Genomic DNA, 27,351 nt, shown 5'->3' with positions numbered 1-27,351 from the left:
TTTGATGAGCTTCTGACTGATCTTTAAACATAAACGCTGGATATCTTTTGCACAGAGGGCACATTTATAGGAATTGTCTGACAGTATAATTACACATATACACACCCGGATGGAATTCAATAGTTTAGCGGTACAATCGTTCCCCCAAAAAATATGCACGTAGAGCGACAAAAATGTTCTTCTGTTCATGTTTGAATGATTGATGTTTATAGACATACATTGCTTAAATAATGATAATAACAAATACAGTGCATTGAGGAATTTCCTATACAGTGCATTGAGGAATTTCCTAAGAAACCAAAGTGTTAGTGACGTTAAATGTAAATTAAAAAAATTAAGAATCAAGCCTTTATCAAAGCTTTATCTCGTATTTCTACGCAAACACAACCAACAGAGGCTTTCTGTATCTCACGAAATGAGATTGATGTCAGAGCATTCAAAGTTATTTCTGTTCGTCTTAAATCCATACAGATTAAAACACAAATCTTATCCCCCCCCATGTGATGTGACTTAATTTGTCAGCAGAGAATGGCACCCTATTATACTGGACTGCGTGTGTTGCTTTGCTTTAGTAATGGCTCACATCAAACAAATGTCTCGCCACACCCTGATAGAGTACACAAAGGCTTGGTACATGTGAGTGCCTGTCATATGACTTCCTCAGGAACTCGTGAGCTGGAGCTGCAACCGCACTCTTGCTCTCCCTCCCCCTCTCTCTTGCTCCCCCTCCCTCTCTGCAGCACCCACTCCCTCCCCCTCTCGCACTCACTCACTGCTCACCCTCTTTCTAGCTTGTACAACCTCGTTACTCCCCCTCCCTCCCTCTCTAGCTCTCAAGCTAACTCACTCAAACTTGCTCTCCACCTCTCTAGGGAGAAACAATATCCTCAGGCAAAAAACCATCATGTGACAGGGGTCACACAGGAGCAAACTAAACCTTAATCATGCTGCAGAATGCATTGAATGGCAATGACTAACACACTTGTTGCATAGACAGGCCTAGCTAATTGTGGCCCTTATCCAATAAACTCATATTGCTTTTTAATACAAACATTTACAATAGGTTGTTAAAGTAAATACACATGTTCTATTTGGACACAAGGGTGATACAGGTCAAGCAGTTGGGGTGTTGTCAACACCAAAGTACATTGCAGCAACCCATGACAGCGCAATGCCAAAAGGGCTGAAGATGTGTGATAGAGACTCAGACTGGTCATGTGAGTCTGGAGGAATGTTTACACATCGGTGGCGGGTGTCAGCTGATATTATTATTATTGGAGATAAGAGGTCCAGTTCAAACCGGTCAAGCCCACTCTAATACAGCCACAGGAGCTTTAGACAGCATTACCCATTTCCCCCACACTATGGTGTACAGCCTCATAAAACATCTTCCCCAGACAAGACAGACACATCACCCCCCATATCCCTCACCAAAGTGTCACTCACCGAGGCAGGGGCTTCCTCTGCACTCCTCTTTTTGGCACTGGAGTCGAAGAGGACATTTCTCCCCCGTCGCTCACAGTCTTGGTACACTATCAATCTGATCTGGCTAGGGTCCAGCTGTGGGGATGACCAGCTGGAGAGAGAAAGTGAGGAAGGAGAGAGGACACAAGCATGAAGCATATGATCACGCTGGCACTACTAACAATGAATGTAGACATTCTACTAAAACTATCAAAAACGGACTCTGAAAACATCAGCAGCATGTACAGACAGACATTCCCCAGTCAGACCTGTCCTCACACAGTCAGAGTAGCAAAGGCCATCAAACTAAACTGTGTCTGGTTACATAAAGTATGAATAATCATAAAAAGTAAAGAGAGGTGACAGTGATGGACTNGGGGGACAAGCATGAAGCATATGAGCATGCTGGCACTACTAGCAATAAATGTAGACCTGTTACTCAAACTATCAAACTGACTCCCAAAATATCAGCAGCACGTAAAGACAGACATTCCTTAGTCAGACCTGTCTTCACCCAGTCAGAATACCAGAACCAAGCAGAGGTCCATAATGGCCCAGCTAAACTCCATCAAATAAAGGATAAATTATAATAAAAAGTAAAACAGTTTCACAGTGATGGACTGACAGTTGGTTAATAAGTCCTCTTAAGCGGTCAGCCCTTTCGGTTGGTGGGCATGCCCGTCGTGCCATTGCGGCCATTCCTCCCCTCATTCTGCCGCCTCCCTGATGGGGAGCAGAGACAGCTATGGCCACCCCCCAGCCTCCACCACAGGGCCTGTTTGGTTTGGAGGGCCGGAAAAAAAAAAGTGATGGACAGACAGACGAAACAGAGGAGGATTTTTCTCAAATCTGAGGGATGGGAAGCAGGGAGTGGATAGGCCTATTTCTAGCTGTTTATTGGAGAGTCTGTGAGGGGTCCTCTTAAATGCCACTGTTTTGAGGGGGGGGTGAGGGAGCTTAGCTGTCCTAACTCCCTGTCAATACCATTAGTCACAGCCCACTGGTATTTGTGTTCTCTGCATTACTGTGGTCCTTCAGGGCCAGGGATGTGTACTGGTCTGGGCTAAGTGCGTGTGTGTGACATGCTGTTTACCAAAACACTGGTGTCAGTCACAGTATAACCTACATACCTCATTCACTTGGGGGGGGGGGGTTTAGTTCTTAAGCCTCTAATCTAAAGGAACTTTTAATCAAGTTATCCATTGCTCATCTCAAGTCATTTGATAATTTATATCGTTGGTATTAGGGGCTTGGGTGGTACACTATATATATATATATATACACACACACACACAAAACACACACCGCATACCGGGGTATTTGGAAAAAGCCAATGGATGTTTTTTCAACACCATCAAAATTATTTCTTTGAAGTTTAATACAATTGAATATTTACAGATACTTTTTAAGTAAATACTTGCAGTCAACTTGTGCAGTACCTCAGAAGATAAAGAAGATAGTGTTCTTCATTTCACCTGTCACCATTTTTTATTAGAAGGCTTACCTGCAGTCCCCAGGTAAGTCCTCACGTGGTGTTTGTTTACAAGCACACGACGAAAGACCGGAGCCTTGTTTGTCACCCACTGTTGTGCTGCACGCGCCAGGTGATCTAGTTACAGTATGGAATTCACAACTAAATGTTTGCCAGCCAGGTATCATATTACTATTAAGTTAACGGTCTAAAACAGGGGTGTCAAACTCAAATACCCAGTGGGCCAAAATGTAAAACCTGAACAAAGTCGCGGGCCAACATTGAACAAATTAACCTTTTAATATGGACCCAAACAAGTTTTGCTTTAACATTGAATATGGAACAAYCATCGCTTATTACCATACAATATATAATTTAATAGTGGAGACATGCAAAATCGAATTTCAAATGAAAAAACACATCAATGGCATTCATTTATTAAATAAATAAAATTTAAATAAAAATTGTAATGCCTCTTTTCTATTTGCAGCCTTTGATTTAAATACCAAAAATAACTTTTTCCACTGGCTAATAATTTTACAAATAAAATGATAATAAATCAATCAACCATTCAAGCCCATGCCTTGTAGCAAGAAAAAGTGCACAAAGAAAACATTAATTATTGCACACTGATCTAATCTGATGTGCCCAAGCCAGATACCTGGCATCTCTTCTTGGATGCTAGTTCATCAATGTCTGGGCTCAGGCTCTGAGCTGAAGAAATCCTCAGTATCGAGCGAAGGTGTTCATCAGTCAGACGTCTCCTGTGAGTTGTTTTGGTCATCTTCATCGAGGAGAAAAGTTGCTCGCATAGATAAGTGCTGCCGAACATGGAGAGCATCTGAGCAGCTTGGGTGCGGAGCTGAGCGCTTGTGTCAGGGATGAACCGTGGAAACTGTGCGCGCCCACAGCATCATACTTTGACTTCAGCGTGTCGTTGCACTGGAGTTCAATCAGCTCCATTTGGATGTTGGTTGGTGCATTTTCCACATCAACTGCGAAGGGATTACTAAGCAGTTCAAACCTACATTTCTGGACATCGAAGTCGGCAAATCGCCGGCTAAACTCAGCGGCGAGAACACTGAGTTTTTCAGCAAACTGTGCGCATGGGAACACGGCGGTAGAGATCTGCGCTTTTATGGTTTGGCAGCAGGGAAAATGGCAATGGTTCCCTTGCAGCATCTGATTCTCCCCAGGCACAGTTAAGTTTTAAAGGCCCTCACTGCAGCGTACATGTCTGTGATGATGCGCCCCGCCCCTGAAGCTGCAGGTTCAGGCGATCGAGATGGCTCGAGATGTCACAGAGAAAGATATTCTGCCTCCCACTTGTCCAGAAAGCTCCTGTTTTCTGCCTTTCTTTTCGCATTTTTGGGAAGGGATAGCGCGCTGACAGTTGTAGCGTCTATGTTGCTATGACTACTGTCACAGAGGAGAGGGTGTTTCTGGGTCCTGTCCTGATTGGCGCGCGAAAACAACAGCAGAGCATTATGGGATTCGTAGTATTAGCGGTGAATGCGCTGTATAATACCGGCGGGCCAGCTCTAGTAGTAATTTGGTATTGTCTCGCGGGCCAAATATAATTACCCCGCGGGCCAAATCTGGCCCGCGGGCCAGAGTTTGACACCCATGGTCTAAAATATGCCAAATTTTCCGCAGTTGTGCATTTGGTTTGCTAATTTAGTAGCTAGTTAGCTATCTAGCTAAGTGGTTAGCTACAGTACTTCCAAAATCAAGCTTTGCTTGGTAACAGCAGAGAATCCGCTCCTGGACCAAGAGCCTTGCTGTTTAATATTTGTTTTGTATGTGCAGCTAACTTTGAGTAGTATTTTTTTGTTACTTGTATAGTTTAGGTCAGAAACTATACAATGTTAGTAATGCCTTTGTTTGAATTTAGTTAGCATTCTTTACGGGATTTTACATGTACTTGTTAGCATTGATAACCTTCGGATTAGAGCCTCGGTGGGGTTGAAAACAGTGTCCCTTGTGTTCAACGCCAATATTACCGAATATCCCAGTGTGGTACAAGGTTGGTAGGAAAGTATGACACTGGATACTGCCCAAGCCTAGCTCGTATGACATTGGCCGAACATAACGTCTATCATTGAAATAGATTCATTATCGGTGCCCTCACAATAATTGCTACGTCCGAGTACAATATTCCCTTTATGTGCCCATCAAACCTTCACTCAATGACAGCACTAATCGAGTAGGTCGGCTAAACGAAAAACAACATTCAAGAAAAGAAACCTTGAAAGTGAATGAGGTGATGGTACATGAATCCTATAAAGTAATCATCCTTGGACTCATTCATGGAGTGCAAAAGTTGTCCATTTTGAAAGCAAGGCCTACCCTGGCGAGAATCAGCATTCCATGGCAGGCCAAGAATACTCCCCTACCCATTGCAGAGCATAGGAAAGAGCAGACTAGTCAAACTTACTGTGCCTTTGTCCTAAATGGCACCCTATTCGCTACATAGGGCACTACTTGTTCCACAGGGTTATGGTCAAAAGTAGTGCACTATATAGGGATTAGGGTGCCATTTGGGATGCAAAGAGCCTGTTACACCCCAGGCTCTCCATAGCTGGCCTATATATTCTGTTCAGAAACATCCAATTCCCCTCAGACAACCAAGTCATCAATGATGTTGGCTCCGAGTTACGCACGAGGCATTCACTTTTTCTCATTGGGGCAAAAGTCGGTCCGCTCTCCTTCCTGTGTCGTCGTGTAGTTGAGAAGTGTCAATTTGTTAGTAGGTGAACGGAAGTGTCCTATAAATTGGACTAAATGATAGGATCATACCGTATGGACTAAATGATAGGATCAAATGACAGTAGCGCAGGCCTACAGCCTGTCAATATGTTTTAAGCACCATGGCATTACTCCTTAGCATGATACATTTACATATAGGCTAGGCCTAGCTAAAGCTAGTAATAGGATTCATTCAGCCTAACAAACAGAAGGGAGTACAAAAACTAAAACATAATATGAGCTTGGCAAATCATTTCAGCAGAGGACAACAGACAACGCAGCTCTCCATCTTATCAGAACAGAAGTCAGCAGACGAGAGAAAGTGGAGCAGTTTTAAGAACACTGTGTCCATCAACCAGTGACAGAGAGCGAGCGGGGAGAAACAAGGAAACAGACCCTATGACAGTTGGCTATTAGGAGCCATTCATAAAAGCAGCAGCACACAAGACTGTTACATACAGCAGCACAGTGCTGACCCCAATTCAGACTGAGCCTATAAAATAGCCTACAAAAAAAAGGCCTATAAACATCATATTAATTTCCTTGCAGTATCCACCTCTTAATGTGTTTCTCTATCCCCCAGTCTATGAATGTTTCAAATGTACTATTTAGACTAGGGCATTTGTAATAACAACAACATTTTGCGTATAGCTCAGCTGTATCAATCAGAGCATACAATCTACAAAGAAGCATTGTGTGAGCCGGAGCCCTGCAGTGCCAAAGTAAACTCCCTAAAAATTACAGAAGACGGACAGCCTTTGACTGAAAGGCGGTAAACACTGCATCCACACTGGTTCCAAATAGAGAAGCAACTGCAAGCTGTCAGAGCACTAATCACCACATTACATAACACAGCAGCACACTGTCACCACAATTATAGTGAAAATATATAGCCTTGCGCCACTTAAAAACAAGTAGATTCAAGCACCGCGACACACAGCTGCAGCTCTCTCCGTGAAGCTGAAAGTAACCTTGAGTTAGGTATTCTAACCACATTCAAATCCAACACGGTCAAATCCTGAACAGTATCACAAACACCTGGCAATAATCATACACACAAGCAGCAAGCTGTTTGAAATATTACTAGGTACCTGGGCATCATTGTGCATCTGCCAGTCTTTCCCCCAGCCCTCTCTTTGCCCTCTCATCCACTGCGTGGCTAAGAATAGCTCTGAACTAAATTCACACAACAACATGAGACTGTCAGGTGATCTTTGCGCTGTGCTGGACAGCGCCTGGACAAAGGCATCCCGGCACTGCCGCTGCCCACTGGGCGGGAGTCTAGTCCCCCTCTGAAACTAAAGAAAGTGACAGGCACAGCCATCCACTGGAGGTCTTCACAGGGAATAATATGTCCTCCTCGCTGTGACCGCAGAACAGCCCTCCCAGCCACCAGAAAGGCACACGCTGCAGAGGCCATTGGGACACTGTGTGTGTGTGTGTGTGTGTGTGTGTGGTGGGCAGCCAAGTGGGGTGAACACGCATGTTACATAAACAGTCAACCTAAGCTGTGACGCTTTTCCTCTGTCTGATAATGGGGGTTGTTTTTGAATACACAGAGGGTACTTTTCCAGATAAGCATTCTGGTGAACCAGTCCAGCCAGGCTATATTATAAAACTCTGGGCTGAAAATGAAACCCTGCTTCAGGACGCTGGGTGCTAGAATAACCTAATCACACTTTCTTATGAGTGAAAGAGGACACCTGCTTACCGACTCCAACACACAAACACCATCTCACACACACACACACACAAACTGGATCTGTGGGCAACACACACATACCCTCCCTGCTAAAACTAAAAACACAGTGACTGTGTCTGAACTGGGGAGGGGTCAGTGGGAGCTGGAGGAAGGGGGAATCCTTTCTCCAATCTCTCTCAACAGCCCCAGAGAAGCCACAAGATGCTAATGCAGGGGATCTTGAAAGCTCCAAGTCCCCACCACGGCTGACTCACTTGGACACCTGACCCACAACCTGTTGTGTTTCCTTGGTTTCAGCCAGGTGACCGCTCACTTCTGCATTCCACTCCATGAGTCATATGATCCATGAGTGTGTGGATCACATCCACATTCTCGTCAAACCAAGTTCAACCCCTGATTGTTCAATGGAAAGGATGCCAGAGGAAACCACAAACCCAGGGGCAGTGTGTCTATGACTGAGTGGATCATGCTGCATCACACATGTGTAAGAACGGTGTAAAGTTGTGGAATGCTATTGCTGTTACATGATTGCCAAACTCGCGTTATCTCTGGGGAAAATAGTTATTCTACTTTAAGTCAAGCTGAGTGCAAGGGGACTATGCCTAATTCTGAGCTTCAGTTCTAGACCAAAGGCTGTCTGAAAGCCCCCACAATACTGAGTGTCTCTGTTTTGCCAGACTGTACCGAAAGTAGGTAGTCAGGTGATATGGGATACATCACTGATATGGGACTCTCAACTAAATAGGCTAGACCTAGATTACATTCCGAGAGGCCTTTAAGTGTTCATATCAGTTTATGGTGTAACATTACACATGAACATGATTGACAAAAGCATATTTCTCTCAAATGTTGTGCACAAATTTATTTACATCCCTAATTAAATTAGCATTTCCTCTTTGCCAAGATAATTAATCCACCTGACAGGTGTGGCATCAAGAAGCTGATGATAAACAGTATGATTATTAAACAGGTGCACCTTGTGCTGGGGACAATAAAAGGCCACTAAAATGTGCAGTTTTTTCACACCATAATTCCACAGATATCTCAAGTTTTGTGGGAGTGTGCAATTGTCATACTGACTGCAGGAATGTCCCCCAGAGCTGTTGCCAGATAATTTAATGTTCTTTTCTCTACCATAAGCCGCCTGCAATATGATTTTATTGAATTTGTCAGTACGTCCAACTGACCTCAACCACAGACCACATGTATGGCCTTGTGTGGGTGAGAGGTTTGTTGATGTCAACGTTGAAAGTGCCCCATGGTGGAGGTGGGGTTATAGTATGGTCAGGCATAAGCTACGGACAATGAACACAATTGCATTTAAAATCGATGGCAATTGGAATGCACAGAGATACCGTGATGAGATTCTGAGGCCCATTGTAAGGCATCTGTAACCAACAGATTTATTTTAATTGAATGATTTCCTTATATGAACTGTAACTCAGTAAAATCTTAAACATTACTGATACCACAAGCCCAGTTCCATGACTCACGGCAACCCAAATAGCACCCTATTCCCTATATAGTGCATTACTTCTGACCAGGACACATTGGGTTCTAGTTAAAAAGTAGTGCACTAACCTATATAGGGAATAGGGTGCCATTTGGGACAAGCTCTGACTGCCAATTCTGAGAAACAGCAAAAAGGGTTTCTGGCAAAGTTGGTATTGTAGTCAGGGTTAGAATTCTGAGGGGAGTTAAGCCATCAGCATGCTTCAGTTCAGCTGGCGCCTTGCTGAACTCGGCTAGGCAAAACGAACGAGTGTGCGTCCGCATACTCCCTTAAAAGATCAATAGTACTGTTTGTCCATTCTGAGAGAACTTCCTCAAAAAGTCTAAATTAATCTAAGATAAGAAATGTGTCATTAATTGACTGAGTTAAGGAGATCTAAGTTGCGCAATTTTCCATCAAAGATGTTTGATGCAGTATTTCAAGTTTTTTTTAAAGTGCATGAAAACATTTTGTTGAATGACAAATTTAAGAATCCCTACTATTGACCAATCACAGACGAAGGCACATAGTCGGCTGCCAACCTCAGCTTGCCTCGAGAAAAAATATAATGTGCGTGAACAACCGGGAAAAAAAACTTGCCGAAGACCAAATTAAGACAAAATGTGTCATAATATACGCACAAACTGTTACGAACTGTTATCAGCTGGGAAACATGCGGACGCTTTTAGGCCTGCATATTAAAATCTAGGATAAATGCCGGTAGGCCTACACCATTCAAACACCAGCTTTTCAAAGGCTTTGATGTGGTTTATGAGGAAGCATTGATTGTGCTGCTAACTAAGAGAGCATGGAAGAGTTCAAGAAATAGGCCTAGTTGGCTACATATATTTACATTTGATAGCCTAAATCTCACACAAATAGGCTATTCTGTTTCCATTAAGACATAGGCAACTATTAGTACTTACCAGTACCATAGGTAAAGACAGGGTGGGGTCCTTTACACAAAATATATATCTTTACCATGACCCTGCTGTTCTCAGAACTCTTGAGTCACTTAAAATAGCACTGATAGGAAGAACATGTCGACAAGCTGTCTTACAGACCACTGGCCTGCCTGATGAGATGCAACACACTCACTAGACCAACTCAATAAAAAAGAAAAACCACAAAGTAGCCAAACCACAACTCAAGACGGGGAAGCAGGAGATTGGATGTAAACAATTTTTTTTTTTTTTTTTTAAAGCAACAACTTTCCCTCATCTAACCTGGCAGCTACTTTTACAGGTTGTGACTGACTAGGGAATAGAAGTGATACTGTGACAGACGTTATGATTGATGATCCCGCACATGACACACACACACACTGTTATGAAACTATGTGCAGAGGGAACTTGAGCCTAGATTTCACCTCTCTCAACCATTCCACTACTACATCTTAAAGTATCTGTCCAGTGTTCGAGAATGTTTATGAAATATTACCTACAATTAATTACAACATTAATTAAATAGATGTCCTTCCCCAAAAATATAACTAAGGACGTTAAAAAGCAGCTTTTCTCTGTGCCTCTGCTTGGCCTGTTAGGAAAGAGTGGTTTGGGAGTAAACTGCTTTGACAGCTCATCCAATGAAACTTGCATACAGCTGGATATTCAAATTAGCTTCCATGTGGGGGCACTGGGGCAGTCTGCCTGAGCCCGAAAGGACCAAGTCAAATAGTTTGGATAGATTCAGGATTTGGAAACACACGATGGAACTACTAGTGCACTTTACCATAACAGCAATAAATGCAGACAGATAATTTCACAAGTGTGAGTCGTTTCTGTCCTTTGCTTTGTCACTATATTCCTTTGCTTGAAAAACAAGAAAAAAAGCGGTCCGTGTACTGTTTGTCCATCTTTACACTTCCTCAAAATATTCAGAATTAATCGGAGATAACTTAAGAAATCTGTCATGAATTTACACCTTTTTGCAGAAGAAATCATGATGGTTCAATTTTACATTAAGATGTTTGGTGCACTATTTCTCAAGTAATCTTTTGTTGCATATAAAGTGTAATTGAATGACAAACACTTCATTGAAGAATCCCTACTGTTGACAAATCACTGACGAAGGAGTGTAAAGTTTGGCTTCCCTCGAGAAAAACATTTCTGTGCACGAAGCTGCTTGCCTAATCACATAAGGGCACATCTTATCCAAAGAGGATGATGTCATTATCTAAGCAAATTTCAAGCATTTTTTAAAAAACGGTTTGCTTCAAAAACAAGTGTACTGAGTAGGGATGCACGATATATCGGTGAACATATCGGAATTGGACGATAATTGCTAAAAAATGCAAACATCGGATGTCTAGTTTAACGCCACGATGTGCAAAACCCGATGTCAAAGGTACCGTGCATACATATAACGTAGGTACATGACCGCAACTTAACCCTGTTGCCCAAAGCTAACGTTATAAGCAGCCAGCTAGCTTCATCTGGCTAGTAAGGCTCGACCGCACCGGGTTGTGTTGTGAAGCTAGCCACAATAAGGATTAGGCACAATAGTGGAATTTACGGTTTGCCTTCAAAATAAAATATATGTCATTGACAGTAATGCAAATGAATACAAATAGTAGAATTATGCCATACTTTTATTTTGAAGGCTAACTGCAAAGTCCACCATTGTGGCTAATCCTTATTGCGGCTAGCTTCACATAGATGGGTCCGACCACAATTAATCAAACAAGAACTGTCTTATAAATTAGGGTTATTTTAGATGACACCTAGCTATATAGTTAGCTAGCTAACTAACTATAGCTACTGAAACAGAAGTCATGTTATTTGACACATCAAAGTGTTATTTGACGTGTATCTTTTTTGACACGCAAAGACCTGAACGGCATTCCATAGAAGTACTGGTTGAGAATGAAACAACTGAACAAGCACAGCAAGTAAATCAGCACAGCAAGTAAATGAAAGAAATAGGTTATGACAATGTTTTACTGGTAATGGGAACATACATAACTGCCAACAAAATAACTTTTTGGTCAGTGTGGTGTGTGTGTAACATTTATTTAACTAGGCAAGTCAGTTAAGAACAAATTCTTATTTACAATGATGGCCCGGAAGATGCTGGGCCAATTGTGCGCCGCACTATGGGAATCCCAATCATGGCCGGATGTGATACAGCCTGGATTCGAACCAGGGACTGTAGTGATGCCTCTTGCACTGAGAAGCAGTGCCTTAGACCGCTGCGTCCATGTGGGTGTGTTAACTATTTAACTGTACTAGCATGCTTAAAAAGCCACTAAAATTATAAATACCGGTTATCAGTTTCGCTTTTTTTGGCAAGGAAAATATCGGAAATCGGTATCAGCCAAAAATGTCATATCAGTGCATCACTAGAACTGAGTGTTTTTTCTCTAATGTATGCTTTGGCTAATAAGTAAATGGTGAGTCAACAACATTATTTGGTTATGAGCAACCAGGTTTTCATCTAGATGTTTTTTATTTTTTTTTACATGAGGCAGCCACCAACATGCTTGAAAATACGAAGTGTAGCACTTAGTGATGTGTTGTCCCGAACATAATGCTTTGTATTCAGGACATTAAGTTAATTTCTTCACTGCCTTATTGCAAACAGGATGCATGGAATATTTTTTTATTCTGTACATGCTTCCTTCTTTTCACTCTGTCATTTAGTTTAGTATTGTGGAGTAAATACAATGTTGATCCATCCTCAGTTTTTTCCTATCAAAGCCATTCAACTCTGTAACTGTTTTAATGTCACCATTGGCCTCATGGTGAAATCCCAGAGCGGTTTCCTTCCTCTCCGGCAAGTGAGGTAGGAAGGACACCTGTATCTTTGTAGTGACTGGGTGTATTGATACGCCATCCAAGTGTAATGAATAACTTCACTATGTCCAAAGGGATATTGAATGTCCGTATTTTTATTATTATTTTTTACCCATCTACCAATAGGTGCCCTTCTTTGCGAGGCATTGGAAAACCTTCCTGGTCTTTCTGGTTGAATCTGTGTTTGAAATTCATTGATCGACTGCGACCTTACAGATAATTGAATGTGTGGGGTACAGAGATTAGGTAGTCATTCAAAAATTGTGTTAAACACTATTACTGCACACAGAGTGAGTCCATGCAACTTGTGAAGCAGATTTTTACTCCTGAACTGATTTAGGCTTGCCATAACAAAGGGGTTGAACACTTGACTCAAGACATTTCTTTCCATTAAATTGGAGAATATTATTATTTTTTAAACACAATTCCACTTTGCCATTATGGGGTATTGTGTGTAGATCAGTGACACACAATCTCAATTTAATCAATTTTAAATTCAGGCTCTAACACAACAAAATGTGGAATAAGTAAAAGGGGTGTGAATACTTTCTGCCTGGGGAAGGAGCAGTGTGTTTTGAGTTCTGACTCAAGGCTGTGTGTGTTGTTCTGTGGTACAGGAAGGAAGCTGTTTGCATTCGGGGCAGGCCGGGAAGCAAACAAAGCCTTTGGCAGGTATCTCTCAGCGATATACAGTATAATGCCCTTGGTCACACGTAGCCAGGGAGTCAGGGTAATATGAGCTCTGTCAAGGGTTTTCCTCAGAGTGTCAACCAACCTGCTGCCCTGCCTGGTATTCTTATAGTCAGTCCAGTGTCAGTATCTGAGTAGTTTTACTGTCAGATAAGCAAATCAATAATTTTGTAGTAGGAGACACCAACATGCTTGAGAGTGTGTGTTAAAGTGAACTATCAGTCATGTGTGTCTGATGAATGAAGCCTGGGTGCAAAGAAATGTACTTAAGTGCGGGCCAGAAAGGGAATAGTAACCCATGCCACGATGGGGGCCAGTGCGAAATGAACTCTGCTGCATCTCTCTCTCAGCCTGGACATCTTTATGAATGTGGATTTGACACATATAGGGGAGGGTATTTAGTATCATGGGTTCTCATGAGTGACAGATATAAATGGAATCCACCTGAATTCATTGACATTTCTCTTAAAATGATAGGCCTATAATTCATAAGATCTATATTTTTAAAGGATGTTTAAAAGGATTTCCCAATGCGCAGTAACAGAAGATAAATATCAAACGGTTTGTAATTTCATAGTAATCAGAGAAACTAAGGCACAACTAATGTATTTTCTGAGCATTCACAGAGCAGCTTCAGCTTGCCAGCCATCCATTTGTCATAGGCCCATTGAACTGTCACGTGCACAGAGCACATACTGTCCCTGGTTGACTGGCTGGCTTGTGACCACATCTCAATGCCTGCTACTGTACAATGATGTATATATATATATATATATATATATATATATATATATATATACACACACACACACACACATCATTGGGGTAGTAGCATGTATGCAGCGCCGTTGTACATTGCACCGAGTGTTGATAATAATCTGGAATTGTAACAAACTAGTTATGAATAGTTATGCATTCTAAAAATCGATCATTTATTCCACGGAAACACACCCCAATTATGAACACCCTATCCAGCCCAAATTGGTAACATTAGCATTAGAAGTTAACACTTGCTTTGTCTCGTGTTACCGAAACGTCTTCAAGTAATTGCCACCAAGAGTGGCGGCATTGCCTTATTTTCTACAAAGACCCAACATGTTCCTCGAGCGAGTTCACAAGGTGGGTTAACGTTAGCTTGCCGGTGGCAACAATAAGGGCCGCATTCAGCTGCTGTCATCAGACATTAGTTATGCTAATACGGATTGCATAGCAGTATCCTAATACAAGGCTCCGGACCTTTTGCTCACCTCTTTCACAAGATGAGCTGCTCAACTAACGTTAGCTAGCTAGTTTATTACGGATAGCATGCGCACGTACCTGAACGCGGGATCCTCTTTGTTGCATCTTGGGGGCGGCGAAAAGGCATTTCTTTTATTAAAAAGTTTATGGAAAAGAGTTGGAGGCATTTTGTACCAAATATTTAGGTACAGAACGTCTCACTTTCTTTTAAATCCAAGAGCAACGCTAGTTCCTTGAAACTAATTCCATTTGTGTCGGAGTCATATGACAAGCATTAGTCACACGAGCTGCATGGAAACCCACTACATGTTTCTGATTGGACGATGATCCACTGCTCCTTGTCGAAAATACTTGATTGGCTGATATTTTTGGCCAAGCACCACGTGGTCAATAGAAATGCTGTGTTGATGTTTTGGCTTAAAGTTACCATCTGGTCGAGATACGAAATAAAATGTACATTAAAAACTCCTAAAACATAATAAAGAATCCATATATATCCCAGGCCAGGACACCGTAGGAGATTACATATTTTGATAAGTTAAATATGGTTCATATTCAATTCCTAGCCTGAAACATACTGTATGTCACATGTCAAATAGCTCAAATACCAGCTCTTCAACAGGTGGTAATATTATCAATGTATTTAGTTAAACAAAATCAATGTACATTATGTATTACAGCAACAGAATTTCATACATGTTTATTTTCTATTTAAAAAAACAGACAACCTGTACATGGACTGTGAAAACATTCTCTTTTTCTTTACAGAATTGTCCTAAAATAAATAATTAAAAAACAAATGTACAAACTGCCTTTTCATTAGTGTTGTATAGCTTCACAATTGTGTATTGAATTACAAGTTTGCAAAACTATTTCAAAACATGCTTACAGGGCCTTGTGAGATGAATGTGTTGTGAAAATGTCAGGTAAAATAAGGTTATATATGAGCTTCAGCCAATGTGGTTTGTTTGCTTTCTCACCTCGATTGATGACAGCATTAACAAGTTGTGGTAGCTTTCCTTCCCGGAGGGGTGGAACCGGCACACCTTGCACAGCTGGTTCTGGAACTGCAGAGTGAATAAAGCACAATATTCAATAAAAACAATAGAAAATGAACAGATGTAGCAGCAGATTAATCCTACTCAATAACCATCACTATAAATTATTATGACAAAACAGTATGTTTCATGGATAGGGTGGCAGGAATTGAGCCCAATTTACAGCCAATAAATAGAGACAAGTTTTTCCTGGTCCAGTCACAATAGTCGGGAAAAGCTCCTGGCCCTACTCATGGAAATGCTTGAAAGGACATGATGAAAGGTCTCATGAGAAAGGCATGACCTCTAATGGACATTTTGAGTAATGACATATTTCTGCAAGACATTTCAGTGCAGGGTAAATAGAGTCCGAGGATGTGGAATTTACAGTTTTTTTAGAACAAAAATCTGCAAGACTTCCTGTGTAGAAATTGTGAGCATACCAAACAGCTTCACCCTCATCTTCAAATGCATCTGTCGAAGGTACACCAACATTGGCGAATATCATCTGGTGGCGAAAAACACCAGGCCCATGGTCAGTCAAACAACATTCTATGACAGCAACTCATCCAGATTGACCATTCAGAGAGAATGCTTACCCTCAGGGAGGAGCACCTCTGCCACACTTTTTTGAAATAATGTGTCCTTTTCTTTCTCGTCTGCAAAGTCAAAGAACCTGGTTTGCTCCGGGGAGTGTTGTGTGGGTCTTTTCTGGACTTTTGGGGCTTCTTCAGGGGCAGCCGTCTCTCTGTCGCCCCCTGTGTTTCCGGTCCTCTCAGTGATTTCAATGGCCGTGTGGCCACTGACAGGCTCACATTGTTCACTACCATCTTCTCAGTGGTAACAGAGTCACTGAATGTTACTCTCTTCCTGCATTTTGATCTTCCTGGGTCTAATCATCACTGACTTTGAGAGAAAGATTTCATTACTAACTGACATTCATACACTATTTTTTGTGTGTGTTTTTTTGAACCTTTATTCAACCAGGAAAAGCCCATTGATACTCAGAGTCTCTTTTTCAGATGATTCACAATTTCTCTTGAGAATGAAACAATTTCTCTTTAAATGCCACTGAGATACAGCCAGAATCTGAGAAATACAAAAAGACAGGGGAGTGTTTTCATACTCGTGGTGTTTTCTTGGGGACTGAGGGCACAGTTACTCCTCCAGGCAAGGGTGATCTTTCAATGGAAAAATAGGCATTGTACATACAGCTTGTCTACAAATACATGGAAAATAAATAATCAGTTCGATATGTGTTCTCCTGCTTTTGTTAGGTGTTTGACAGAAATAAGTCAATTATATATTACAAACAAAAAATATAAATGATAAACAAATCCCTAAAAATGTGTGTCTAATGGGCAGTGCTAAATGGCTGTGAACAAAGAAATGTCATTTGTTAGGATATACTGTTTCATTCTATGAAAAAATGAATGTGACATCTAATACATTGAATCCAATTGACCTCTTTTCCTGATGTTTTCCATCATTCATTTGGGAGATATCTGCAAAGATACAAATAACATTGTGCACACATAAAGAAGCATGGAATACTTTATATCCCAGGTTGGCAAGGTTTCACTTTCCTTTTAAAAACGACACATTTGCTGTGTCCCATGGCAACCTATTAGCTAGATAGTGCATGGCTGACATCTAGGATAGTTGAGTTCTTCACATGCAGGTCCAAAAGCTCCTCACCGGGAAAGGCCACTGTCTCTTCTAAACCGCAAGAACGATGGGATTGAATTAGTGTTGTAACGATACATTACCAAGTATCACGATACTGAGTAGTAGGGTCTGCATCCCCGCTCAGCATGACAGATAAATTATATTTTGATGGAGGAATAGAAGAGCGAACAGAGAGAAGCAGGTGAGTGAGGGCTGGTTGGGGATGTGGAGAGAAACAGGTGAGTGAGGGTCGGTAGGGGATGCGGAGAGAAACAGGTGAGTGACGGCCGGTAGGGGATGCGGAGAGAAGCAGGTGAGTGACGGCCGGTAGGGGATGCGGAGAGAAGCAGGTGAGTGAGGGCTGGTAAGGGATGCGGAGAGAAGCAGGTGAGTGAGTGCTGGTAGAGGATGCAGAGAGAAGCAGGTGAGTGAGGGCTGGTAGGGATGCGGAGAGAAGCAGGTGAGTGAGGGCTGGTGGAGGATGCAGAGAGAAGCAGGTGAGTGAGGCTGGTAGAGGATGCGGAGAGAAGCAGGTGAGTAGGGCTGGTAGAGGATGCGGAGGAGAAGCAGGTGAGTGAGGGCTGGTAGAGGATGCGGAGAGAAGCAGGTGAGTGAGCGCTGGTAGAGGATGCGGAGAGAAGCAGGTGAGTGAGCGCTGGTAAGGGATGCTGGGAGAGGCAGGTGAGTGAGGGCTGGTAGGGGATGCAGCTGGTTGATTACAGCTGCCACACGTGATATGAGCATGAAAGTGAAGTGGATATTATTGAACCTGTGCATACAAGAGACCAGTGCCTGTTGCTTAAATTCAACTGAATTTATAAACCAAACTAACTTTATAACTACATTTTATAACAGGCGCCAGCAGGTTCTTTAGATTGGTAGGGTTGAAAACTTCAGTAGTATCACATGAAACTGTACTATGGTATTCTAAAAATGTTGGTGTCATAAGTATCATGACGTTTTGGTATCGTGATATTACCATGGTACCGGTATACCATGCGACACTAGATTTAATAATTTAATATTCAGATTTAATAATCAACAATCAACTTCTTACAGCATAGGCTGTCAGCCAGGTCTTTTTTACAGTGCCTGCTCAGTCCTAGACCAACATACACATACACACATACACACCATAGACTTCCTCTCTGCGGAACACCTCAGGTGAGATCAGACTGCTGGTGCTGGTATCGCTGGAGATAATATCATCTGTCAGTTTCATCACAATCCAACAGGAGGGAGTAAACATCCATTGGCGAAACTGCACCTAGAAAATGCATTACGTTCAGTGGTCAACTTTCTGACCCAATTACAATCCAAAACATCACAGACCAAAAGGAGCAAAGGCCCTCCATCCCTTCACTCACTCACTGACAAAAAACCCCAACATGTTCCAAACTCAACTTGCACGGTCTTCTGTGCTTGAATTGATTGTGCTCTCCTGAAAAAAAAATGGAGAGTGATAAGCTAGAGTAAATCGGAGGTGAAGCAAACTGGTTTAATTGAATGTTTTCACTCATCAGGGGAGCAGTTGACGAGACAGATCTGTTGAGGTAAGCATTGTAATGGGATGTCAAAGGGATGATCAGTCACTTTATTGGAGCTACAAATATTATCCGACTGCATCCCAAATGGCAACCGATTCCCCATTTAAAGCACTACTTTTGATCAGGGCCCATATGGCTCTGCTCAAAAATATTGCACAATATAGGGAATAGGGTACCATTTGGTACTCAGACCTTATGACTGCTATTACTTGTTAAGCAGATGAAGCAGCTCACCTGTGGTTAGCGCATATTGACTCATTTATGGGTGTCAGGACCTTTTTGCTGTGCACAGAGGGGTTTAACGAAGAGTCACTTCAGTTCTGAGAATTAAACAAAAGATGTGCTTGATGATCAGTTTGTCTGGCATCCAATTTGCTTCTGCCAGACAAGTGAACAGCAACCATAGTGTGAAAACCTACTGATCAGCTATGAGCAGGACTTAACTTCATCTGCAAGGTAGAAAACTAGTTTGGTAATGAGTACACTGGGCTTGGGTTCTTTTTTTGTCTACCCGTTGTGCTGTAGGTAAATGTGTGTAGCTGGTTGTCAGAAATTGTTCATCTAATAATGTTATAGATGGCTACTGTATATCTTTTCTGTGTAGGAATACATTAAAATAAGTCTAGGGAGATATGGCCTTCAGGTATAATCATAGTAGCTCATACTGTAATTGTTCAAACAAAACACGAATGCGAGCTAGCAAACGTGTTTGAGTGACCAGGGAATGACCCCTGCTAAACTAGTTACTGCTAGCTAGGCAACATAATTTTTTTGTTTGAACAAACTATTCTTAATAAAATTATAAAAATATTGTAATTGCCCATAGCGAGTATTTCAATTCTGGATCTTCAGCAACTTGAATGAGCTTGAGCCTCTCGAGCTATTCAGAAATTATTTTGAATGGCGGTGTTCCCCCCAAAAATGTATTTTTGCGACCCCTGCTGGTCATAAAAGTGAGATGCAAAAATAGAGTACACTTGCGCCAAAGAGTTTTTTATAACTAACCCATTTTATAACTAACTCATTGTTCTATCTGTGCTAACGCTGTACCAGGTTTGAAACATGACCTCACCTGGAGTCATGTCATTAGTCAAAGAAGGAAAAACACGGACTATTCAAATATCCAACATGTACAGCTTTATTCCTCTCCTGCCCATCATTTAGGTTTACTATAAAACATACTATTATTTATATATTTTTAAACATACTACATGATTATTTATATTCTGCCCTGTTTACATTCATCAGTTGGAATTTGACTATACATTTTTTATTGATTTCTCACCAGTCGCATGGTTTCACATGCAAAGAAAAATTGTATACCTTTAATACTTTACATTAATTTACATAAGTGCTGTACAAGCATGCTTGTTCTGCCAGATGCAATGTACACAATCCTCGTACTCTCCCCTACATATATCAATCACATCTTATCTGTGAAGTGGATTCATGTTATCCTCTGAACAGCTTGTTTGTAAGCAGAGACTTGTGATTGTGACTCAGGATAAAAAACATTTTTTTTTATTCTGGTTAGATATTTATGTGACAGGTGTATTTGTCCAGGCAGAAATTACTGAGAGCGGCCTCAACTGGTGCAAACTTGAAATAAGTGAGATGGAGGAGGACTACCGTCAACGGCCTATGGTCCTTATAGGAGCCAAGAGCTTAAGTCAAGTATTTTTTAATAAAATGAGCTGGATGTTGCAAATGTATTATATTAATCTGTGTGATGGACGCCACGATTTGAGCCCTGGCTGACTGTGTGTCACAGCACTGTGTTAGCCTGCAGAACTAAATCATGTAGGCATGTACTTTGTGGGCTAGTCTTCAGGCCTCAGTTCACTCAAAACCCACTAAAATTACAATTGTTAGCTGTAACAGACAATGTGAGGTTCTACTGCTCACGAGCATATTTCAGAGGCTCTGTAAGTGCAGCCTTTCCCCCACTAAAATCAGACATCAAATATGATGATGAAACATCTGAGGTACTTGAAGAAAATACACCATATAGACCTTCAGCACTCAACATTGTGGTTGTTGGCTGCTGAGAAGAAGCAGGCACTAGCATTTAGTGCCTGCTTGTTGTGCCATAGTAAACTTCAACCAATCACACAGCCACGTTAACTGTGTAAAGCTCAATAGACTCCAAAAACACAGGATGAACACTTCTATGGAGACTGTGCCACCTGTCCAACTGTGTGCATGCTCATATTACCCTATATCACTATCGTGATCATAGTTAACACTTTGTCTATATCGCCCAGCCATATGAGTCAGTGTTGCAATGCAAAGGTAATCCTGTTTTAGTTTGATTGAGCATCGCTTGACATGGAAAGTAAATAAATAAAAATTATTCCAGAATTTATTTTATTTTTCTCTGCCCCATCCCTACCCCAACACACCCCTAATCCTTATTGCTGCACTCATTCAATACAAGGATATGGTGATGATTCCATATGACAGAAAATTCAATAAAAGTTACAATTCATCTCACTACAAGCAAAAAAATCCATTCATATGCTTACATCTACATCTACATAGTGATACTTTGCGACCAGAATTAACTCAAAAGCCTATACATTTGTACTATGTAAACCCAAAATGTCACTGTCCATTTTGTTCTAACCTCCGTCAATGGATGGAGCTTGTCGATATCGACTACATGAGAAAGCCTTAGAGTTTGACTGTCGACGACCAGAAAATCCCAGGACAAATTTTGAAGTATCATGTAACAACAGTCCCAGCAATGCAGAGCACACTGCATGCACTGCCCTTAGCCCATGTATGTATGTTCTTACCAGGCAAACTCTGAGCACATCATGTAGGAAAAAAAACTGATGCAATCTTTAAGTTATGTTTTGATAGGCCTACAAAGGAAAGAGGAACGTGCAGGCTATGTTGACTGTCTGTTGCTGCCGTTTCAAGATGGAGAGGAGGCTGATTTGGTTGTAGATCTACATTGGCTGCCGTGGGGCAGCGGGCAACACTCGGTCAGCGGGTGTCAAAAGAGAAATCGATTATTCCTTCCTGAACCACAGTCAGTAACTTGTTTGGCTGATTTGAGTCTGTTTTTGTGGTTTCATAGGGGTGAAGTGGAGTGAAGGAAAAATGTGCATGAGGAGTGATGTTGCTGAGAACCAGGCTTTTAGTTTGTGGTCGTGGTAGTGTTTCACATGGAGATGTTTTCGTACAGGTCTTCAATCTTCTCCTTGAAAAACTCCCTCAGCTCAGGTCTCTTTGCTTTTAGTGTCGGAGTCAACAGGCCATTCTGAATGGAGAATTGCTCATTATGGACGTAGATGTTTTTCACCTTAGGAGAAAATGAAGACATTATAAAATGTAGACAGGATCCTGTGTCATCATCGAGTTCTCTTTCAGATACTTGTCATTTGTTGAAACTGAGTGTCAGTTGCCCCCACCAATGAACACCTCACAATTGACACACCCACCTGCTCAAACGAGTGGAGGCCGCTCGCCTTGCCCAGTCGCTGCAAGTCTTCCATGATGGCTTTCTTCAGGACCTTTACACAAACAGAGACACAACACCCTCACACTATGACTCTCGAAGATGATACCATGTGTTGTGCCAACCTTTTCAACAAAGGGCCCAACTCTTAACAAAAAGGGGTTCAAAAGGGCACCCTTTCATTTTGTTTAATCAGTTTACTGAGAATCTAGGGCTATTTCTCTATTCACATAACACATAGTTGACACCTTTCATCATGGCAACAAATGGAACAAACACACCATTGAATGTAGAATAATTTAAAATCACATACAGTATTTTTACAGAGGTCCCGATAGCTCCCCTCCATGCCTTTCTTCAGGGCCCAAGCAGGCATTGTCTCTGGGTCAGGAACAACTATGGCAACCAGACAGGACTGGAAGAGTAACAGACCATATAGTATATGAACATTAGAAGTTAGAAAGGGGAGAAAATAAATATATACAGCACCAGTCAAAAGTGTGGACACACCTATCGATCAAATGTTTTTATAAAGCCCTTTTTACATAATTTACTCATTCAAGGGTTTTTCTTAATTTTTTTACTATTTTCTACATTGTAGGATAATAGCAAAGACATCAAAACAATGAAATAACACATATAGAATCATGTAGTAACCAAAAAAAGTTAGTAGTAACCAAAAAAGTTTTGACTCAAACGCAAAGGAAAGGCTAGCAATTATAATTTTAGTGGTGGTTGAGTGAAAAGTTAAAAAAGTTAAGTGTTAAATCAAAATATATTTTAGATTTTAGATTCTTCAAAGTAGCCATCCTTTGCCTTGATGACAGCGTTGCACACTCTTGGCATTCTCTCAACCAGCTTCACCTAGAATGCTTTTCCAACAGTCTTGAAAGAGTTCCCACATATGCTGAGCACTTGTTGGGTGCTTTTCCTTTATTCTGCGGTCCAACTCATCCCAAACAATCTCAATTGGGTTGAGGTCAGGTGATTGTGGAGGCCAGGAGATCTGTGGTAGTGGGTCTAATTTCAAACCAGACAGGATGGCATATCGCTACAGAATTCAGTGGTAGCCATGCTGGTTGAGTGTGCCTTGAATTCTAAATAAGTCACAGACAGTGTCAATAGCAAAGCACCCCCACACATCACACCTCCTCCTCCATGCTTCACGGTGGGAACCACACATGCGGAGATAATCCGTTCACCTACTCTGCGTCTCACAAAGACATGGCGGTTGCAATCAAACATTTGGCCTCATCAGACCAAAGGACAGATTTCCACCGGTCTAATGTCCATTGCTCGTGTTTCTTGGCCCGAGCAAGTCTCTTCTTATTGGTGTCCTCTAGTAGTGGTTTCTTTGCAGCAATTCGACCATGAAGGCCTGATTCACAGTCTCCTCTGAACAGTTGTTGAGATGTGTCTGTTACTTGAACTCTGTAAAGCATTTATTTGGGCTGCAATCTGAGGTGCAGTTAACTCTAATGAACATATCCTCTGCAGCAGAGGTAACTCTGGGTCTTCCTTTCCTGTGGCGGTCCTCATGAGACCCAGTTTCATCATAGTGCTTGATGGTTTTTGCGACTGCACTTGAAGAAACTTTCAAAGTTCTTGTCATTTTCTGGATTGACTGACCTTCATGTCTTAAAGTAATGATGGACTGTCGTTTTTGTTTGCTTATTTGAGCTGTTCTTGCCATAGTATGGACTTGGTCTTTTACCAAATAGTGCTATCTTCTGCATACCACCCCTACCTTGTCATAACACAACTGATTGTCTCAAACGCATTAAGGAAATAAATTACACAAATTAACTTTTAACAAGGCACACCTGTTAATTGAAATGCATTCCAGGTGACCACCTCATGAAGCTGGTTGAGAGAATGCCAAGAGCGTGCAAAGCTGTCATCAAGGCAAAGGGTGGCTACTTTGAAGAATCTCAAATATAAAATCTATTTTTATTTTTTTAACACTTTTTTGGTTACTACATTATTCTATGTCTTCACTATTATTCTGCAATGTAGAAAATAGTAAAATAAAGAAAAACCCTTGAATGAGAAGATGTGTCCAAACATACATATCTATATACACTACCGTTCAAAAGTTTGGAGTCACTTAGAAATTTTATTTGAAAACATACACGAAATGAGTTGCAAAATGAATAGGAAATATAGTCGAGGTTGACAAGGTTATAAATAATGATTTATTTTGCACTGGGGCCTCCCACTCCTCTTTCTATTCTGGTTAGAGCCAGTTTGCGCTGTTCTGTGAAGCGAGAGGTACACAGCGTTGTACGACATCTTCAGTTTCTTGGCAATTTCTCGCATGGAATAGCCTTCATCTCTCAGAACAAGAATAAACTGACGAGTTTCAGAAGAAAGTGCTTTGTTTCTGGCCCTTTTGAGCCTGTAATTGAACCCAACAAATCCTGATGCTCCAGATACTCAACTAGTCTAATGAAGGCCAGTTTTATTGCTTCTTTAATCAAAACAAACGTTTTCAGCTGTGCTAACATAATTTCAAAAGGGTTTTCTAATGATCAAATGCCTTTTAAAATTATAAACTTGGAATAGCTAACTCAACGTGCCATTGGAAAACTGGAGTGATGGTTGCTGATAATGGGCCTCTGTACGCCTATGTAGATATTCCATGAAATAAAAAATAAAAATCAGAAGTTTCCAGCTACAATAGTCATTTACAACATTAACAATGTCTACACTCTATTTCTGATCAATTTGATGTTATTTTAATGGACAAAAAAGTGATTTTCTTTCAAAAACAAGGACATTTCTAAGTGACCCCAAACTTTAGAACGGTAGTGTATATATCATTTAATATGTTTTTTTTTCTTCTGGATTATGGAAATTGTGACTCCATTTTCATACATACATCTCTCTATGTACACACACACACACACACACACACACACACACACACACACACACACACACAACACACACACAACACACACACACACACACACACACACACACACACACACAACACACACACACACACACACACACACCCACACACACACACAAACCATCACGGGAGGGAATGAGCTGGTGAAGACTGACTAGAAATGGGTGCGTTCAAGTCGTCGATGGCCAATGATCACAAAGGAGCTACAGTATGGGCCTAAGTAAATCTGTGTCTCTATGAAACTAGCTGTACATAAACAGTGTCAAGCATAACTGTGGCATTAAGAAAAGCCACTACTGACTTGACTGGATAAGGGGTTTATAAACAATTGGAGCGACATATATAATGAATTGGCTTGACCGATTATCTATGTCCTCTGGCAACAAACAGAAAAACTAAAACTGCATGGGTTTGGTTTAGAGCACATGGGTACATGTACAGTCTGGACACAGAGATGTCTAGGTATCCTTAGGTGGTTCTGGGTCCAGTGACCATCTCTCTCAATAATGCTCAAACAACGAACCACGTGCTGTGATGTGATACGGAAGAAGAGGTGGTTAGGGAGGTAGGTTAGTTCACCTGTAGACTGTCCAACCATGGACGTAGAGCTGGGTCACAGGCTCACAGCGGATGTAAATGTTCTCTATCTTCTCAGGGGAGATGTACTCTCCCTGGGCCAGCTTAAAGATGTGCTTCTTCCGGTCAATGATCTTTAGTGTACCGTTCTGAGGAGTGTAGAGGACAGGAGAGAAGAGGGCAGATGTCATAAGGAGATAGCGGGAAACAGGTCTGAATCCTGTCTTGAAATACGCTCATACCATACATTTTAACTGAGATACTTGTGGATCGGATTCAACCATAAAATAGGATATTGTACAAGGATGGCAAAGAGATGTTTGAGGAATTGTCTTTGCAAGTGAAGGGTCATAGACAAGCGTTGGTACGTACAGGTAACCATTTCCCTATGTCTCCGGTGTGGAGCCAACCGTCTGTGTCTAGCGTTTCAGCCGTCCTCCCTGGGTCTTTAAGGTAGCCCTTAAAAACATTGGGCCCTTTCACACACACCTAATGGATGATTGGAGGGAGGGAGGGAGAGAAAAACAAAGTGATAATTAAGGAGAATATGTTCAGCACCCAACTATCATTTTGACGAATGCTAACATATTTTACATACAGTGGCTATCAGAAGTATTCACCCCCATTGTATTGTTTCACATTTTGTTGCGTTTCAAAGTAGGATTGAAATGAATTCAGCCCCCACTATGCTTGAAAATAAGGAGGGAGTTACTCATTGACGTGTTGTGTTGGATTTTCCCCAAACCTAAGGCTTTGAATTAAACCTAAGGCTTTGAATTAAACCTAAGGCTTTGCATTAAACCTAAGGCTTTGAATTAAACCTAAGGCTTTGCATTAAGGCCAAAAAGTGTATTCCTTTGCCGTTTTTTTTCCCCTTCTTCAGTATTACTTTAGTGCCTTCTTTCATACAGAATGCATGTTTTGGAATATTTGTTACTCTGTATATTTTCATTCTTTTCACTCTGTCATTTAGGCAATTATTGTGGACTTCAATGTTGTTGATCCACCCTCAGTTCTTCCTTCACAGCCATTGAACCCTGTAGCAGTTAAATACAAAAATACAAATTCACCAATGGCCTCAAGGTGACATCCCTGACATCCTTTTTCCTGCAGCAGATCAGGAGGATGATTGTATATGTGTTGTGTCTGGGTGCTTTAATACATAATCCACGGCATAATTATTAACTTGACCATTCTTAAAAAGAGATATTCAATGTCTGATATGTTATGGTTACCCATCACTGCCCTTCTTTATGAGGCTTTTGAAAAGCTCCCTGGTCTTTGTAGTTCACTGAGGGACCTTACATATGTTGTATGTACATATGGAGGACAGAGGAAGGGATAGTCAATCAAAAATCATGTCAACCCCATTTATTTCACACAGAGGGAGTCTTATTTTGTGATTTGTTAAGCCTAATTCTACGCCTGAAATAATAAAGGCTTACCCAAACAAAAGGGGTGAACACTTTGGCAACTATATTTTAGTTATTACATTTGTCTTAGTTTGTTAACATTTGTAGAATTTTCTTTTCACTTTGAC

The 27,351-nt window shown here is 41.3% G+C and overlaps 2 protein-coding genes and 1 long non-coding RNA gene across 6 annotated transcripts in view; all 3 read right to left on the bottom strand.

Moving 5' to 3' along the window:
• The window catches only part of LOC111981743 (folliculin-interacting protein 1), a 33,065-nt gene extending 18,174 nt beyond the window's left edge, over nt 1-14,891 (bottom strand). For 3 of the 4 annotated variants that reach the window (XM_024013149.2, XM_024013152.2, XM_024013150.2), the window contains exons 1-2: nt 14,679-14,891; nt 1,447-1,576 (exon numbers count right to left, since the gene is read on the bottom strand). In XM_024013149.2, coding sequence (XP_023868917.1) covers nt 1,447-1,576; nt 14,679-14,767 — 219 coding nt within the window. In that variant the 5' untranslated portion in view covers nt 14,768-14,891. Of the gene's footprint in view, nt 1-1,446; nt 1,577-6,774; nt 6,873-14,678 lie in introns of those variants that run through there. The other variant, XM_024013151.2, reaches the window with a different exon arrangement.
• Nucleotides 14,892-15,583: 692 nt separating this feature from the next.
• On the bottom strand, nt 15,584-16,346 carry LOC111980954 (uncharacterized). Its single transcript, XR_002879523.2, has 3 exons — nt 16,237-16,346; nt 16,081-16,145; nt 15,584-15,667 (listed from the first exon to the last, which is right to left on the bottom strand). It is a non-coding gene; the product is annotated as an uncharacterized lncRNA (long non-coding RNA).
• Nucleotides 16,347-21,546: 5,200 nt separating this feature from the next.
• The window catches only part of LOC111981303 (long-chain-fatty-acid--CoA ligase 6-like), a 29,314-nt gene continuing 23,509 nt past the window's right edge, over nt 21,547-27,351 (bottom strand). The window contains 6 exon segments of the mRNA XM_024012520.2: nt 21,547-22,162; nt 22,302-22,373; nt 22,632-22,733; nt 25,815-25,826; nt 25,829-25,960; nt 26,184-26,300. Coding sequence (XP_023868288.2) covers nt 22,022-22,162; nt 22,302-22,373; nt 22,632-22,733; nt 25,815-25,826; nt 25,829-25,960; nt 26,184-26,300 — 576 coding nt within the window. The 3' untranslated portion in view covers nt 21,547-22,021.

Source organism: Salvelinus sp. IW2-2015, linkage group LG20 (assembly GCF_002910315.2).
Source record: "Salvelinus sp. IW2-2015 linkage group LG20, ASM291031v2, whole genome shotgun sequence".
Classification (NCBI taxonomy): domain Eukaryota; kingdom Metazoa; phylum Chordata; class Actinopteri; order Salmoniformes; family Salmonidae; genus Salvelinus; species Salvelinus sp. IW2-2015.
Note: the sequence above shows the minus strand (reverse complement) of the source record. Positions and strands in the feature narration are given on the sequence as shown.